Genomic DNA, 18,926 nt, shown 5'->3' with positions numbered 1-18,926 from the left:
TGGGAAACGGTATTATACCTCTGCTGCAAGCTGCATTGCGAGCATTCCAACAAAAAACCTCGCATTATTTCCCATCTGACAGCAGTTCTGAAAGTTCGCTTTTGTAAAAGACACTGGCTTCGCCTTTCTTCCTCTTGAACGTTATTTTTTATTATTTTGATTCACCTTCTCACACGTCGAGCCCACACACATCCGCTATGACAGGCGCGGGCATTGGAAACTGAACCGACTTTGCTCTGTATAAGGTACGAGCGACTCTACCTCCCGAGCATATATATTTAGCCAGCCTATGCGGCAAGGCGCCTGCGGACAATAGGGGGCGAGGTAAAAAAAAATGGAGGGTGTAGCATTGTCACGCGCTATCCCTTCCCCCTTGAGGCCTCCTCCTTTCTCTCGATCTCCGCTTCTCTACGCCCATCAAAGAAAGCCGAAGGGGGAGTAGAGGGCCATTACGCGAGCTCCCTCTCCGGGCACTGCCGCACGACGGGTGTCACGGCACAGCCGCAAAAGGAGGCCGACGCTTTTGCCACCACCGTGTGTGTGCCCGATGCGGCCAGGAAGATTGGCGTGCCCAATGGCTCCTGAAACGGGCAGCCGGCTGTCTGCCTCCAATAGTGCGCAGGGACTCTTGGCACCGCTTCGTTTTCATTTTTTTTTTTTGCCCGTTCTAGCTAGCACCTCTGCAAAAGGGGAGAAAGGGGAAGAATTAAGGAGTCCACCCGAATCCATACCGGATGCACACTGTGCGGCGGCAGATATGCATATTTCGTATGTGCAGCTGGTTTTTCACAGGGAAAGTATCGGCGGTCACGCCATCTGACAAGCAGCTGCCCATGAGGGAACGTATGTGTGTTGTGTAAAAGGGCTGCGATATGCTTTAACGAATTATAGATATCATATTGGCGAAAGTAAGAAAGAATTGCTTCACCGCTAGTGTTTTCTTCGATATGAATGATACATTCCCTTTTTTCTTTTTGTTTTGCCAGTCTATTGCGCGCTCATCCTGTGCTCACTGTCGTATAATTTCTCGGCAATACGGTCATTTCAGGACAGCAATGCGGGAATCCTTGATAACAGATTCGAGTAATTTTTGGTCATTGATGCCCGTCCTTGAACCCTTGTCTATCAGAATGTGTCCGTTCACCCTTTCCTTCACAATAGTGCTTCAACATCATCCACAATGTCGTCTTGACCAGTGCCTCACAGAGAGAAGGGAAACAAAGCCGGTGTCCAGGAAGGATATACGATAGAAAGTCGAGTGATAAAGTGCAGTGAAAGTAATACAAATTCTTGGATAGGGTGATCTGGACTAGCGAAATACATGCTTAATTGTTGATCGATGGAGGAAACGTTTATCCCAATTGAACAAAACCCGAATAATCGCGAAGAAATAACTGCAGCCCCACTTTCAAATGCAAATGCTATAAGATCTGTTTTGCTAGATCATAATGAAATCTTCTACGAGGAAGAGAGGACAGGAAGTACTTATAACTACTGCGTTTAATTTTATGAACTACAATGGAAACCTATTGTCTGCATACACACGAATATGTATACTAACACTGCACTAAAGGCAGAAAGAACTTATTTCCCGAACGAACCTCTCTGTTGCGACGACAGGTGCCCAGTCAGGAAATCGCTACTGAGAGCGCGCACCACCCGCACATCCGGTCGCGGTAGTTTTAGCGAGACGCCATTAACGACGCAACCTTCACCCCTGGCGTGTGCGGCGTGCTCACGTGGGCGCTCCACTTCGATCTCCCGGAAGAAAAGGAGCGAGCTCTTCCTCGCCCGTTGCTGAAACCAAAACAAACTCTTTTGCCTCCCAGCGAGCACACTCTCGCTTAGACAAGAGCGAGCATGTCTCCTTCCACGAGCGCCATCTCTTGAAGCGTGCAGCGTTCTCGGCGGCGGCCTGGGGCACGGCAACAGCCCCGCCCGCCCTGGGCCCTGCCCACCGGACCGGCCCGCGCCGAGATGCCGGCGCCGGGCCACACCGTCATTGGCTCGTGCTCCCTCGCTCCCCGTGTCCGGACACGGGCTGTCCGGAAAAGCAGGAGAGAGGGAAGAACGCACTTTGAGGGAGGGGAACCAAAAAAGAGAGGGGAAGGGGGCCGCCGCTTTCCTCCCCCCCTGCTCTCGAAGAGCGCCTCGCCGCGGCGGCCGCTGGCGGCGAAGTCCGCGCGGACCACGGACGGCAACGAAACACGTTCGCGACGGGAACGACGCAGCAGCAGCAGGAGCGGCCGTGCCTTGAGCAGGTTGCGCGCGGCACGAGGAGGCCAATGGACGCCGGCTCGCTGGGCAGCTGCAGCAGCGGAGGCGGCACGCCGTCGCCGCCGACGCTCACGTTCGGCTCGCCGGCTGCCGCACACTCGCCGTCGGCCCGCGGAGGTTCCAGCCCAAAGTCGGGCCTGGGCTCGCTAACGCCGACGCGTTCGACGCCCGAGAGCCCACTAGGCGCCGCACTGCCACCGCCCCCGCCGCCGCACAAACAACCCCCCGGTTACGGGGTCCTGCATGCGCTCAACGGCCGCGCGCTTTACGCCGGCATGCGACCACCGCCGTCGCCGCCCGGCATCCCGTCGGACGCGTCGGCCACCGATTGCCACCTGATCGACTACCGCGGCGCCAAGGTAGCCGCGTTCCTGGTGAACGGCGACTACCTGCTGTGCCTGCCGCAGGCGTTTGAGCTCTTCCTCAAGCACCTGGTAGGAGGACTGCACACAGTGTACACCAAGCTCAAGAGGCTGGACATCACGCCCATCGTGTGCAACGTGGAGCAGGTTCGAATCCTGCGTGGACTGGGCGCCATCCAGCCCGGCGTGAACCGGTGCAAGCTGCTCTCGTGCAAGGACTTCGACGCCCTCTACAAGGACTGCACCACTGCCAGGTCAGCCTGTGTCTTTTGCTCGTACCTCTGTGTCGATGTGTGGTGGCATGCACGTGAATCGCGAATGTCGTGTATGGCACAGCGCACGGTCTTCGTCATGTAGCGCACGGAGCTTGACGCCACGTGGTTGGTGTGTCACTGGTGTCACAACGCTCTGCTTCATTCGCATCGTCATCGCAGGGAAGCCGTGAACGCGTGACACCAATGTGGCGTCCACTACATTGCAGTCAGCTTCAAAGAGCTTACAATTGCAGCAACATCTTGCGCGCGTGATAGTTATTAACAGATGTGCAAAAAATAAAGGCTCCAATAGTTTCGTCCTCGATAACTTTTACCACAACGAAAACGCGCGGAAGGCGCAGAATATTGCCGTTATAAAATGAACAGCTCCGCGTTCCGGTTATACAATTGTCTATATATGTGTCAGTTGCCTTTTTTCCATCTTCCAAGACGCCCGTGTGCTGTGCGATGTCAGTGCACGTTAAAGAACCCCAGGTGGTCGAAATTTCCGGAGTCCTCCACTACGGCGTCTCTCATAGCCTGGAATCGCTTTGGGACGTTAAACCCCACAAACCAACCCAAGCCAGGACGCTCATTTTCAGCTGCGTAATTGGGCTACATGCCTTGATCACAATGACAACATATATTACAACACTCGGAAAACGCATGCACGCGAGAGCACCAATGGTTTGGTTTGGTTTGTGGGGTTTAATGTCCCAAAGCGACTCAGGCTATGAGAGACGCCGTAGTGGAGGACTCCGGAAATTTCGACCACCTGGGGATCTTTAACGTGCACTGACATCGCACAGCACACGGACGCTACTCCGTTTCGCCTCCACAGAAACGCAGCCACCGAGGTCGGGTTCGAACCCGGGTACTACGGCACAGTAGTCGGGCGTCTTACCACCGCACCACTCCGGTGTTAGTGGACTGTCAAACAGTTTGTTGTCATGTTTGAAAATGTGCTAATAATGCCGGCTAATTAGGGTTGATGTCATTTCAGACGCAGTCACAATCGGCATTTACTGCACATGTTCCAGACTTCCAAGGCAGAAAACCATATGATCTATATACAGACCTAAGATGCATATTGTCCAGATGAGTACTGCTTGTACGAAAGCGCTGTAGGTTGTGCTGGTAGTCAAAGTAATTGAAACATAACTGCTTCAGAAGCGTGCTCTTTTATTGCTGTGGCTGAAGTCGTGATTGCCTGTCATGTGTGTGTGCGACTTATACTGTTAGGGATTTTACAAATGATTTTTTAACTGTTTTGATTTATAGGCCCGGTTGATAAATGACTGAATGTTTCAAGGTCGCAGCATGCAGTAAAAACCATCAATTGGCCTCCGAAATATTTATACGCAACTTACGGTAGTGGACAAAATCTGCATCGCTTTAGTAACCATTACTAAAGGGTGACGCCGTTACGTAACTTCAAGGCGTTGATCTTCCATAAGGTATGGTTAATGCGAAGAATGAGATGAGTGCCGAAATGATTACCATGAACGCAAAAAAAAAAAAAAAAAAAGTCATGATAAGGGTTGCAAGTAAGCACAGGCTTGCATACATCGCTAATTCACATAACGGTAAGCCCACTCGCAGTTCTTGTACTTGCAACACAGTAGAAGTTTTGGTTATCTTTCCGTCTATTTCTTAAATGGTAATGGAACTACAGGTTGCTTAAGTTCTTGAATACGACGATAAAAGCCTTCATGTGCTATTTATAGCCGGCAATGCTGCTTATATTCATTGATTCTACATCGATGGTTAATTCGTCTTCGGCTATCTTGCAAACTCAAATAAAATTGCACACAAAACAGTTCATTTCTTCTCTGTGAGCTAGACATAAAAAAAAAAAAAAAAGATTCCCATGGAGTTAAATAAATTTGAATGAACTGTAAATCATTTATGTATCGTTTCTGCCAAAAGCGATCAGGGAACGGGGTTGATATCTCAGCCGTATATATATAGCACTTGTGATTATTGTTATGAAAGAAAAATTGTGTAGTGCCTGTAACTGTCTCTTCATGAGGGGGAACACCTAGCTGATCCCTTATGGCACCCCTGAAAACCAGAATGTCTCTAAAGGGTTGAGGGCAGGAGTTCTTATCTTGCAAGTATTTAGAGCTAAAGAGATACCATGTTGCTCAGTTACAAGGCTGAAAACCATCTTGCATGGTTACTTCTCGCACAGACGGTGCACTCATATTTGCTCTTGAAATTCCTAAAGTGCAAGTTGTCTAAACGGCATGCTTGGTCTAAAATTTTCCACTTATGTATAATAAGCTGTCTTCCATTCACACGATAGACTCCTCTGTGCAGACAGCGAACTTCCGCGCGCACTGCTCATGCACGCGTGCATGGGGAACCGACAAGGCATGCAGAGTTTGCTATAGTTCGTGTTCTATGTGAGCTAAGAAAGTCGCAGGACGGTTTTCGAATGGATTAACGCTTTACAGGCATGAGTGTGTAACACGCATCTGGGCTGATATTAGCACAGCTGATTTTCAGTAACTCATCAAAAGCTCTGGAAACGAAAATCTGGTCACGGTTGATATCACAGTTAGTACGCAGTCGTTTCTTATAATCCACGTGGAGGAATAAATATATAGTTGGCACTATACGCGTAGTTCGAATCAAGCGGTGCAGTTTTATGCATCACGATGTTCGTGAGATCAAAGCATGTCAGTTCGAGAAACCGGAAGTTTTAATTGAGCGGTTTCAATTGTGTGCCCATTTCTTCGCATGCTTATATCTGTAGTCAAAAGCTTTCAAATGTTTTGTCCGCCTTTGACGGGTATCCGCTCCTGAAAATAAAATTTTAGCGATATAACTATAATACTTCAAGAGAAAACGTCTGAAACCCAGGATGACTCTTATACTTCCTTAGTATATATCTTTAATGATATCGATGCTACTCAGTCACATGTGGCCAAGATTGAAGGAAAGCGGTGTACGGTGGTTAGTGTGGTTAGCCACATGAGAAGCGAGTAAAAATTGCATTACGTTCGCTTTCCTCCATGTTTTATACCGTTATGACAAAGTTCGACTATCTGGTTGTTCCTCTGTTATATTTTAGCTGCCAGGAAAACGCTTACCGACAGACAGGCGCTTGAACTTATCACCCGCTGTGGGTGTTTTTAATGTCACAGGTGGCTTCTCTCAAAGAAATAGAACTATCTACATAATTTTCTAAAACCAATTAGACTGTCAGCTGTCTATGACTATGCAGCTCTATTTCACATGGCTGCTTGTCGCCATATCTGTTTTGAGTTTTGGGGAACCAGAAAGAAAGGCTACTAAAATTTTAAGCAAGCGGGTAGAATATATATAGGCTACATTAAAATGGGCTTTAAAGAAAACACAAACATTGAAGGTCTTTCGTCAATACGAACAGATTGAGGCATTTGGTGCGGTTCGATCCGACGAACTAAATTTAGTCAGTGTCATGGCATTTATTTGTTTTCTGGCGGCAAAAATTACTTTTAATCATTTGCTAACACTCTGGGAATATCTGTTTTGGCGGTTTCCTGAATGCATTCACAGTACTGACAGTTATATTTCGTTTGAGAGCTTTCCTTTGAGAAGCTCTGCAATGTATATTGCATAGTGATTAGTCGTGTGAATGCTAACGATTTGTGAACCATTTGATTCGATCTGGCATTTTGGCACAATGCTCATTTTGTGCGTGTGCAAACGCACACACATACATGCTTTGATATATACATATTTCAATGCAGCCCTCTATAATAATTATTCTGTACTTTCTGTCTTGATTTGTACTATGTTTACATAAACCAGCAACTTCATTAGTGAGCTCTTCGAGAGCTAGAGCGAGCATTGTGTCTCGGCGGGTGAAAGTTTGTATAAGCCATGACCATGTATACGTTGTAGGTTCGTTGCTGGTATAGTATATTTATGCCCTGACCTCTTCAGGCAGCCGAGCTGTCAAGCAGTTCTTTTGGGGGAAAATGGGTCCTGGGCTTTATACCTGATCGCGCCTCTTATGTTTTGACGCAGGCAAAATATAAAATTCTTATCGTCCATGATTTGACCTTGTCAAGATGTTCTCAGCAGTTACTCACTGCCTGTAAATTGTTCAAATTAGTTGTCAAGCTGTTTATATTAGTTTCTGTAGAATGCACGAAGTAAAACGAATTATTGAATCATTGCCTTAATCGTTTTTATTGGTCTGTAAAATAGTTCCCACGCCATGAAAAAACTTTTTCTGAACAAAATTTGATTTGCATGTTGGATGAATACATGGATTTGATCGCACAAATACGCAGAATACGGCAATATGGAGCATGATGGTATTTTAAAATGTGAGTTTCATTTGATGAATAGCGTATAGAGCAATTTTTTTCGAGCAGTTCGACCTGTAATAATAATAACAATAATCTTTATTTTCACAAAACAAAATACAGATTCAGGCTTGCCAAAGCCAAAGAAGGCTTGAAGGGCAGCGCCTGGCAGTTGGCGAACGTCAAAACATTTTGCTCGAAAAAAATTAAGAAGTTTCAAGACACCAAAAAACAAATTATAGTTCAAAGTGGGAAGAAAAGACGGAAGTGAAGGATATTACCTCAAAACATACACTGTTTCATAAGTTACCGGCGAGTTAAAGCAAAAGCCTTATCAGGCAAGCTATTCAATACCAGAGGTACATATATAATAGGGCCATACACTTTCTCCGTATTTGCTTATAACTGTAATCAAAAACATTCAAAAATTTTATCGTCCTTTGACCGGTATCTGCTCCTGAAAATCAGATGTTAGCGTCGTAACTATAATACTGCGAGAGAAAACGTCTGAAACCTGCGTGCGTTTAGCGCGGCATAGCGTGAATTGTTTTGAATTAGCGCCAATTGTTATTCTAGATTTTTTCTGGTCCATTATCGCGCGTCACTCGTACGAATTTCGTGAACACACACTCGCTCTTTCTGCAGACGCATAATCGCTTTGCTCTTAAATCGCGCCTCGGCTCTGCTTCGTGCACACGCGTGTTCATGTCCGCCACCTCTCAGATTGCATGACTTCTCGTTGTGTCGACTTATGCTTTACACTATTTTGGAAGTTCCAGAATTCGACCAGGATTCAGGAAACAGCTTTTTTGATGTTTGCTTGTTTGTTTACTCTCTAACCTGCGCCCTAAGCTGCACGCTGCGTCATGCTTGCGTGAGGCTCTGCAAAAGCACCCCACTCTGCTTGGCAGTATATATACATGCTCAGCCGCGCGCGTTCACTGATAAGAGACGAACTATCTCACACATAATTCCTTTTCGAACCATATATACACACATACGGCGTACAAGAATTAGAGCGGGTCGCATACGACCCACTGCACCGGCGTGTTCCGGCACGGAGCTTGGATATCTCTGCTTGAGGGAAACATCACTGCATGCACGAAGAAGCACTTCGCCTGCGCGCGCTTGTATGTGCACGTGCGTGTGTTACATGCTCGACACAGAGTCAGAGCGGCTTCTGGCGTGGGAGGAGAGTGTATACACTTCGCTCTCGGATTAGTTAAGCTTCGTTACGGGTCCGTCGCCGATGTAATTAATGGAGTTGGTGATTGCTAGTTGTCCTTACACACCTACGCACAAAATACGCGCGTGTATACACGGGCGGCTCAACAGTACCACCCTATCCACCCCCGACGAGGCAGCCATACACAACTAAGCACGCTGTGTAGGCAGTTGGGTTTCTTGCTCCGGGTGTCACTTCGCGTTGAGTGAGCCGATGGAAAAGGTTTTAGCGCGAACGGTCGCAGGCGAGACAAACTGCGAGCGTGCTCAGAGCAGGAGGAGCTGCGGTGGATGCAGCGGTCCGTGAGGGCAGATTCGAGATTAGCAGCGATCCATTGTGGTGCTCTTTGTGCGGCGCCGATGAGACTCGCGGGCTTTCTCTCTGTGTGGAGCTCCGTTCGTTATTTCTGCAGTGCGAGGAACGCTTGCGCGCTCTGAACAGTAGGCCTGCGCCCGGTGCTCCGGGGAGGGTTTTGATCGCCCCGTGTTCGCGCCGCTGGACGCTTATCGGATTAACGGACGACGCTGCCGTCGGTAATGAGGAAGATGGGTTTCCGCGCGCCGCGTTTAAGGGTGCGGGTGCGGCACGTTTTTGAACACATTCCGAGTGTGAATTGCTGGCCGGGTGTGCGTGCGCTTTATCTTTTGTTGAAGAGGCGCAGCTGAGAGAAAGAGGAGGGGATGGATGGTCGAGCGCTTCGGGAATTATCGCGCGGCTGCTGGAACGAGCTTCTTTCTGCGTTCATGGTTTCACCGTCCACGTGAGGCAGGAGGTCTGTTTTACGTGTGTGTGGAAGCAAGCGTTGTAATATCACCAAGTAAATATGAGCAAATATAAAATGTTAGTTGCATCATACTCCGAACTTTACCTCTAGTGGCAGCTTATTTTCCAAAACAGATTCGACTGTGGCATATGAACTTTTATTAAGCGACTGAGGGAGTAGTTGTTTTAGTAAAAACTGCGCTTTGTTGATAGTCAAGGTTTTGCGCGTAAGAGAGGACATAAGTTTTGACCATATATACTGCTCGAGAGTGCCTGCCTAGCATCCAGTATTGCTTGGAACGTGTTCTTGTATGTGCAGTGTGCAGCGATTGTGGGTACAAATTATATGTGATGAAACAAAATGTCTACTGTATACTTACGTACATCTTTCAAATTATTTAGTTGTTCTGTGGCACCACTGCGAGCGAAATGTTTGTAATTTAGACCATGCCCGTGTCCACCTGCATGCACATGTTCATTAGTGAGAAGTATCGTGCCTTGATTTCCATGTTATCTCTCGTCACTCTAAAGCAAGATTCTTGATCGAGCACAACGTTAATAACTCAATTATCTGTATTGTGAGTAAAATAAAAGTGTTCCATGAAAACTAAAACAGGGACGCATATGTCGCTTATGAACTTCGTGCCATTCATCGATGGCGAGATCAAATTACAAAAGGGTTTTCAAGCAGACATGGCCTTTAACAGAAGCACGCGCATCATGTTCTCACCTATGCACAATTAAGGTTACGTCTCCTCTGCGAAGCGAAGTGGCTTAAAGCTTAAGACACTATAAAAGCGTTTTTGCTGTTGACACCGCGTGTGCGTCTCATAATTAGATTGGAACCAACGCACTCATGATTGTCGAGCCTCTCTGACGAGAGACAACACACGGTCACCTTCGTGGATGGGCTCTGCGGCATGCCATATCGACACGTTTTTGGAACGGTGCCCATTTCATTAAATTACTTCGCCTCTACCTCCGACTAAATGCATTAAAGCATCAGGAACCTGCCGTGTACTTATTGTCGACGATCATGTGCCATGGGTTTCAACGGTGCCTGCGTCAGCCTCACGTATAGAGGCGTTCTGTCACTTGTAGCGCCGAGACAAGGCTTCTCCGTATAAGTATTCAGCTTTGTCGCGCACTTGTGCGCGCGCCCTCGCTGGACATCCTGTTCGTGTGCAAGAGAGGGTGAGAGATGCAATTATAGGTGCAGCGATTCCAGCGGCTCGAGTATATATAAGTGAATGGACGCATGCCGACTGGGCTATGCGTAGGCCGCGCTGTGTAATTCAGCTGGCGGCGCCTGTCACCGCGGTTTGTGTCGGACAAGAGGCGGACAGCGACCAGCGATGTCCGTTCGTGCGAGCGGGTAGCTGTCAGCACTGACATTCCCTTCCGGCTGACGACGACGTCGAGGGAACGCAGGCGTCGACGCAAAATACTATACGTGCGCGTCATGTGTACGCGTGCTTGCTGTTTCCCCCGAGATCGGCGTGACGCCACGTTTAGTGGAATTTAGTTGAGATCAACGGCTTTTTGATGGGTGACGTAAAGCGAATGCCTCTCGTCCACGTGCCAACAATCTGTTGAATAGTTTCTCATATAGTCTAAGCCTGTTTTCCAAGCACGTCAACTTTCTAAATGATTGCGCTATCAGTGGGAAAGATATAAAGCGGCCTCGGCACACGTATCTTGAAGTTTGCAATCACTGTGCCAACACTTCTGTTTTGTATATAGTTTAATCGCTATTAGCTTTCTTTATATTATGCCGCTTTTTTGACGCATGAACATCAAGCGTCCATGCAATTCGCGTGCACTTGATCATACTAGCACATCACTATACACATGGGTCTTTTCTATGAGTTCCTTTGCTTGCGTTTTCATATATTATGCTCTATAGCCCCTCGTGCAAACGAGAGGTTCTGCGCGTCGTGACCATAAACAAACCGCAGGAGTCAAACTATCCATATGGCAATACGCACCGCCGTCGTTCCATCGATCACACATTTCCTTCCCTGTGGTTCACATTATGTACGACCACTAATGTACGCGTGGCCCGCGATAGCAGGCACCGCTCTGGCGAGTACACTCCAGGTTCGTTACAAGTGGAACGCCATCCGTGTACGATCCTTAGCGAGCTCATTCCCGTGTGCATATCTGCGTGGCGTGTCTGCGACGCTCGTGGATGCATGTGCGTTTGCGTATGTGGGAGGAAGAGAGAAAGGGTTTCTACTGCATCCGTCCTCAAGAAGGGAGAAGGAGGGGGACAGAGGAGAGAGACCAACCAGAAAGGCGAACACGATTTTGACCCCCGGCCGACCTCTGCTCGCGAGACAGTCAGGTCAGGATCGCGTAGCGATGAAACGTACGACGTATAGGCGCGAGGAAGAAGAAGAAACGGCCTTCCCAGCAATCTCTTCTGTGGTCGCGCTTGAAGGGGCCGCACGCATATTGCCTGGGCTGAACCAGTGCGCGTCTCTGTACGCACGGTGTTATAGAAGACCTGGAGCAAAGGCGTCCGGTTCACGCGAGCCCTGGAATGGTGTACACATGTGTCCAAGAAGACCGTTTCCGATCTCTTTCGAGGGCGCCACGAGGGGAACGTCGCAGGCACGATTCCAATTGGGAATGACCCTACGGCGCTTGATTGAGCACCGTGAGAACGGAAGAAAAAACAGCGTATACACAGGCTCTCTTTGAATGTTGTGGGTGCTCCGAAATGCCGCGTCTGGCGAACACGCGTCACGAACGAGGAAATTGAATTGACCCGTCGCCCACTGATCTTCATCTGTCCAAGCAACTGCGCGTGATGGTATATATAATGCTGCCATTTGCGAAGATGAACTATACAGACCTAAATATGTGGCTTCTCGGCAGGTTTGTGCCGTATACGTGCACTGATTATCTTGTTTGGCTATGCACATACTGCTTGCAAGCATTCTTGTTTAATGCGAAATATATACAGCTTGAAGTCAATAATATGAACTGCTGTAAAATGTTCATCGGAGTTCAGGGTCGCACTGACATTGCTATCTTGTTGTGCTTGTGCTGCATTAGTGACACAAGGCTGCCATAAATTAAGTCGTGCTATTGCAAGTCCACCGCTCAACATAGGAAACCTCGTTATATACAGTGAAAACTTTTAGATCGCTTTTTTTTTTTTTTTTTTCATTGCCACGTTTAGTTTTTTGTGATATCATATTCCGAGCAGGGAAACGAAAACAAGCTGTCACAGCGAAATTTATATTGTCGACTATGGAATAGTGTTCTCTGTAAGATCTTACTGAAAACTTGACCGCGGAAAGTAACTGCGCTATAGTTGAGGTATGCTGTACGGGGTCTGCGGCCACACATGGGGTTAAATCCAAGTACACAAAAACAGCTTTGTTATCAATAAGTGAGCCATTCGTGGCGCTGTTGCCTACTCATATGTATACTTCACGGGCTTTATTATGCGTTTCAGTAGCGATCACTATTGAATGACGTTACGTAATAGGGATGCTGCTCTCGGCTGGTATATATCTCGATTCCTCGTCGCAGCTAGTCCAGCGCCCACAGTTTGACCGAGGCGAAACGTATACACGTGCGCTCGAAATAAAAAGTTAATTACACCTTAAGGACAGGTAATCAACGCGAACGTAAACGGTTCGCGAACGCCCTGGTCAACTGTGCAACTATCCGGTGCATTTAAGACAACAATAAGAGTCCTATCATTTGTCCCTGGTTCATCACCACTATACACTATACTGTACACTTCTTAGCTGTCTCTCAGTCTCGGAATCGTTCAATACTGTACAACATGATCTGCGTCTTTACATATAGTTTTAGTGTGCATCCCATGCGTTCCGGCTAAGTGTGCGGACGGCTGTATAGTGCCGCCTCGAAAAGGACTTAGCTCATGTTCGATAGAAGGGTCGACCTGCCCGAGAAGTGAGGCGATCGACGTTCCGGCTCGCCGCAAGGTGGCCGCGCGCGAACGTCGACCAGACTCTGTGATTATGGTCTTCTCCGAGCTTCTCTCGGCGCAGCCCAGATGGGAGGAGGAGGAGGCCGCGCCGCTCCATTTATCACGCGAGAGTACGCGGCGGAACTTCGTCGTCGTTAGCTGGCTGCGCATTGGCCGCCGATCTTATCTCCGCCACCGTCGCTCCTTTGTTTCTCTCTGTATAGCAAGCAAGGTCCCTTCGGTTCAGCGTGTCGCTGTATTCTCGCGTCCATGTCCCCGTGCCTATACTTTCCAAGGCATGTATACCACGTGCCAATGCCCGAGGGGTCCGTGTCCCAAGTATAGTATATATAGTACTGTGCACCGCTGCTAGAACTATATTACCAGCGAGGGCCAATGGATTTGAATTCGAACAGCCGATCGCGCGTGTATATTGTGTAATAGTGCATTGAAGGGTTCGTAACTATCGCGAATGCTCACGACGACCTGCGATATTACAACTGAGGCATTCACTAATCAAGAGGTCCTCCGTCGTAGCTGAACACGTTCTCGGGTTCGACCTCACTTAAGCTGACTAAGCCTCTAATCTTTAACTTTCTCAATGCTGCACTGTATAGTACAAAGGTTGACTGGTTGCATAGTATATGCGAACGATGAGCGGTCCACTTGAGCAGAGGATAGGATTGTTTCAGCTTTCTTTTTTTTTTGTCTAATTTCCTTTTGTCTTCTAGTTTTCACGCTAGCTGTGGAGAGAGCAATTTGGCCGCCGCGAACGGTCTGCGTACAACGCTCTTCAACTGTTGACTCTTAAGCTCCGCATTTAAGGCTATGACGTGACAGCCTTAATGGCTCCAGTTGTCAGCTCACCTTGCGGATTATAGTTCGCGTACACTCACTTTGCTACTCGATTAGCTAATGATTTCTTAATCCTTGTATATATTATATCGCGTACTCGTAAACGGTAGCCCATTATGTCGAAGGCCACCCGTAATCGATGTATAAAGCCCCGCTTTATAAACCAAGCCATACGAAGCCCCTATACTGATAACAAGTCTTACTCGGGACCCAAGTGTGCTGGGTTCAATACCTATGTAATCCTAAAAGCTCGCAAGAGCTACGCCAGTTGGCAGTTCCTGCCTACTTGGTCATACCATGTGGTCTCGCAGTGTTGCACAACCCCCCAATCAATCAGTGTCGGGTGATGTGTTGCGTAGCGCCTTGCCCGTGTCAATTCTTCGTTTCGTTCTGTTCATTTGAGCCGTGTATCTATACTACTGATGTCGACCCCCTGCCAAGTGCAACCTTCCAGAAGGCATGCATGTCTTGATTTTTCTTCGTAGACAACACCCGTACCTACCTGATTTTCTGCAAAATGGTGCTTTTAACGATGGCACGTTGAAACACCGCCTTTGAATTGTTGGTGGCATAGCTGGAGTGTTTACACTGCAGATCGTTTCATATAAGCCCGTATAGAGGGTTGATCCGGTGATGTCGCACTAACAAGCGTTTGCCTCCCACCGGCCAGTATGCGAAGAACACCGGGGAAAAGGAAGAGGATAGACGGCGCAGTGTACCATTCGGGCATTGTCCAAAGTGGAAAAATTATACAAGCACCGAAATTCGCGCAGAAAAGAAGTCTACCTACTGACAAAAGACACGGCTTGCTACCGACCCGTGTCAGACAGTATAGATGTATGCATCTACTTCACAGTGGTGGCCATTTTGTGGTGCGTGTTGCGCAGCGAAAGGCTGCAAGCATATGGAATCATTCTATCATTCCCGGCTCCGACAGGCACGGCTCAAGCTGCGCCCTGCACCACAAAATGGCGCCCGTGATGTCACTTGAATACCTCCTACCAGCATCGAGAATGATGTGATATGGACGGAGGAGGGACCAATATATAGCTATGCTTCAAAGGCTTTCCCGGACGAAGAAAAGCTGAAATTTTCAGGGTCAGTGAACAGCTCGACTGCATTCAGGGCCTCCTGGACTGCATGTTTGAGATCCTTGATGCTGATTAAATAGCTGATAGTTTCCATTCTGCGCAATGATTCATTTGATTCGTGATTTTTCGGCGCTAAAAGACAAAAAGGCCAAAAAAGTTTTTTTGTTTGTTTTCTGCTTGCCCTTCCCACTTTTGTACAGGAAGCCATCGACCTTCTAGTCACCCAACTCTCTGTTATTTTACAGTGCTCTAGCCCCGCGTTCGGGATGAGTGAAAAGTTGAAGAATTTCGTTATGTAGCAGCTGATTGCATCGTTTCATTAAAATCAGAATGTGCGGGAGAGATATCCGTTCAAACGCATGCGTGTTACATAAAAAAAAAAAAAAAAGAGACGCAGTGAAACCATCATTGGTGGGGAGGAATAGACAAGCGCTGTGACAGCGCTGTCGCAGCTGATCCGGTCGCACTGCTCAGCTAAGGGGAGGGAGGGTGAAGGCTGCGGTTTTCGACGGCGTGGAGACAAATAGCGCTCGCGCGGCCATTTCCTCTCAGGGCAGGCCGTGATGGTTGGTTCCATTCCATGAGCGTACAGCGCCGGCATCCGTTCCCAGGCCTCATTGCCTGCACGGTGGTGACAGCGCAGAGAACGGTCTCCGCGTCGGCCCTCGCCCGTGTGTGTGTGTGTGTGCGTCTTTGAGCGTCCTCCCCTCGTGGCGTGCAGTTCATCTCTCGTCGGGGCCCATTCCGCGCCGCCAATCGACCCTGCGCGCTGCAAGCGCCCAGCGACGCCGCTAATATTCACTCTTCCTCATCATATACGACCGCTCGCTCAAACACATACGTAGACGCACGCAACGCGGACACTCGCGATATAGCCTGTCTCTTCCCTCTTCCTTTTCCGTACACAGCAGACTCCAACTCTCTCGCTTATTCCTTACCACACATTCCCTGTGTTGCTTTTCTCTGTTTACAACTTTGATTCTGTGCTGTCTCGGAGTGATTAGATCGTCGTCATTTTTCTCTGTGTGTGCGTGTGTGTGTGTGTGTGCGCGCGTGCGTGCGTGTGTGTGCGTGATGTTTGAGTGTGTTTTGCGTTACGACTATCGCGCCATATTAAGGGTTCATCTACCTCTATGAGCCTCGGGCTCGGACCGGGCATAACGTGTTATGCGAAGGCGGTATACAGTGAATCGCATGGCCGGTTGAGGGGAGCGCGTTTGTCGTATCCGAGGTTCCTCCTTTGTATTGCAGCCCCGAAAATGCTAAGGAAAAAGTTGTGTTTCTCTGTTGTAAAGGGCTCTTCACGGGCGAATTTATGAATCGCTCCTGGTAAGCATAGTGGAAGAGGTGGGACTGAATGCCTATCAATATATAGGCATTGAACTGTATATTGATAGGACATTTTTTGATAAAGATAAATGTCTTTAGCATATGTGTCTCGCAGAACATTTCTTGCTGGAGAGGGAGGGTCACTCCCAACACCATTTAAAACCTCCCCTCCCTTACATGGTCTGTTATGCATGTCCACCCGTAAATATCGCTGAGACCATTTCTGCCAGTGACATGCTTTTAGGATGTGATACTACTAATTATGCAATGAGCGTTCAAAGCAATTCGCACTATAAATTGGCCTCCACGTCTCTGACATTCGCTTTGCTTTTAAATTTGTCCCTGTCTCACTCCCACCACACTTCTGCCCAAACCAACGGTAGGCATGCTCCATGCATCGATTGACATGCCGCCTCTTGGTTGCTTTTTTTTTTTTTATGGAGTCGCCACATTGTTCTAGTGGATGTGCAGAGGTACGATCGAAGCTGAGATATATTTGTCAGTCACCTCGCTCGTTGTAAGCGCGCGTTTTTCGATTGCGGAGCGAAGTTTACGGCGCCTCTTCGTTCGCTATAGCCGAATAGTGCGGTCACGTCGTTCATTCTGACGACACGGGAGCAATGTATTTGCCTTGATACATAATTGGACGGTAGCTAGCGCTAGGTTCATTCGCAATAAGTGAGCGGGAACATTTTAGTGAACATTAATGTATGTATGTATGTATGTATGTATGTATGTATGTATGTATGTATGTATGTATGTATGTATGTATGTATGTATGTATGTATGTATGTATGTATGTATGTATGTATGTATGTATGTATGTATGTATGTGTGTGTGTGTGTGTGTATGTATGTATGTATGTATGTATGTATGTATGTATGTATGTATGTATGTATGTATGTATGTATGTATGTGTATGTATGTATGTATGTATGTATGTATGTATGTATGTATGTATGTATGTATGTATGTATGTATGTATGTATGTATGTATGTATGTATTCAAAAGAATGTTAACGTCTGTTTGTTTTTGCAACTGTAAAGAGATTGTGCGTGGTCCCCGCACCTTCAGTTCGCGACCTGCATCGCTGAAGATGAAAAATAGAGCTGCGGGATTGCTACTCGCATACGTGGTAAGAATTTTCCCCGTAAACACTAGCCGTCGAGAAGAGCATTAGCGTTTCCCGTCCTTGCTGGAAGTTCATCCGTCACGAGAGGCACAGTTTACACTCGGTAATTGAGTGGTCACGCATTAGAGCTCCAACGACCGGCGCCTTTCGAGAAAGATGTAGCTGGCACAGCTGATCAAGGCAAGAACGTGAGAAGAGTTTCAACGCTTGAAAACATTCTGGAATCGATCGGCTCGACGAACTTCGTGGGCTGAATTTGACTTAGCTTCTGAAGCGCCGCATAGTCTCCCTAACCCAAAGTAAGGTCGCAACCAAGAGTCGGTGCACCTTTTAGTGGCACATACACTACACTCGGTACTTTCAATTATCTGCTGCGTCTCTCCGATCTGTTAAGCATTCAACAATGTATGAGAATGCGATCTCGAAATGGCTAATTAATCCCTTTTTGGGGCTAGTGTGCTTATTGGTCAAGTGCGTGGAAGTCGTATGGCGCGGTGGCTTATCTTTCGAACTGGATCATCCATCATTTGTTTCTAAATATGTGTAACCGTGACTCAGTACAGTTCGCTTCAGCAATGCAGCTTACTACACAGAGCGTAAATTAATGAAGTGACATGTCCACTGGGCTAAACATATACGAGAACTACACAACACCGGACATTTTATCCCTGCGTCGCGGCGACGACGAATTGGGCTATATGCGCGCTAGGGAGCGCCAGAACAACTCTTCGCCCATGCTTTCGGAGAGCCGGACAGCTTGTCCTATGCGAAAAGCGAGCTACATCTCGGCGCTGGAGAGCGCGATCGAAGTTCCACGTGATTCGAGGTGATTGCGTGGCCAAACAAACTTAGGTTCGCACAGTTTGCCAAGTGAGCCGTGAGTTATCGCTTCGAAGACGCTGCCTTTTAACTGTAACCAAGGCAGTACGCCTCGACGGCATGCACACCTACGCTCCGGAAAAGTCAACAAACAAGCAAAAAATCGTTTACGAAGCACAAGCACTGGAGAAGCGGAGAAAGCAATAATTGCCGCGGCATCATGGGTCTGCCCGGACCGCTCGTTAGTCGAGGGTCGTTCTCTCTCTCACGTCCACCCTTCCGTGCTTCCCCCTGCATGTATCTCCTCTCCCTGGCGTGCCTTTCACTCCTCTCTCTCCCTCTCTATTCGTGTGACCTCCTCTCCGTGAGCCCTTTCGTTGCCCTCGGCTGACCTTCTCCCCTCCGGATTTTGCAGATTCTTTAGGTTTTGGTTTATTCTTTCTGTACTTGTACTCCATCTTGACCGTCCTTCCCCTTCGGGCCCGGCAAGCGTGAAGTGAAGGAAGGGTTAACTCGGCGCGCCCTGGCCTCTTCTAAAGAGAACCGCGTTTGTGACCTGCGG

The 18,926-nt window shown here is 48.0% G+C and overlaps 1 protein-coding gene across 1 annotated transcript in view; it reads left to right on the top strand.

Moving 5' to 3' along the window:
* The first annotated feature begins 2,285 nt into the window (after nucleotides 1-2,285).
* Nucleotides 2,286-18,926, top strand: part of LOC146191469 (dachshund homolog 1-like) — a 206,653-nt gene continuing 190,012 nt past the window's right edge. Inside the window, exon 1 of the mRNA XM_084600332.1 lies at nucleotides 2,286-2,893. Coding sequence (XP_084456458.1) covers nucleotides 2,286-2,893 — 608 coding nt within the window. The remainder of the gene's footprint in view (nucleotides 2,894-18,926) is intronic.

This window comes from Amblyomma maculatum, chromosome 4, assembly GCF_055883805.1.
Source record: "Amblyomma maculatum isolate TAMU_Amacu chromosome 4, ASM5588380v1, whole genome shotgun sequence".
Lineage (NCBI taxonomy): Eukaryota > Metazoa > Arthropoda > Arachnida > Ixodida > Ixodidae > Amblyomma > Amblyomma maculatum.
The sequence above is the reverse complement of the archived record's forward strand: the minus strand, read 5'-3'. Positions and strand labels throughout refer to the sequence as shown.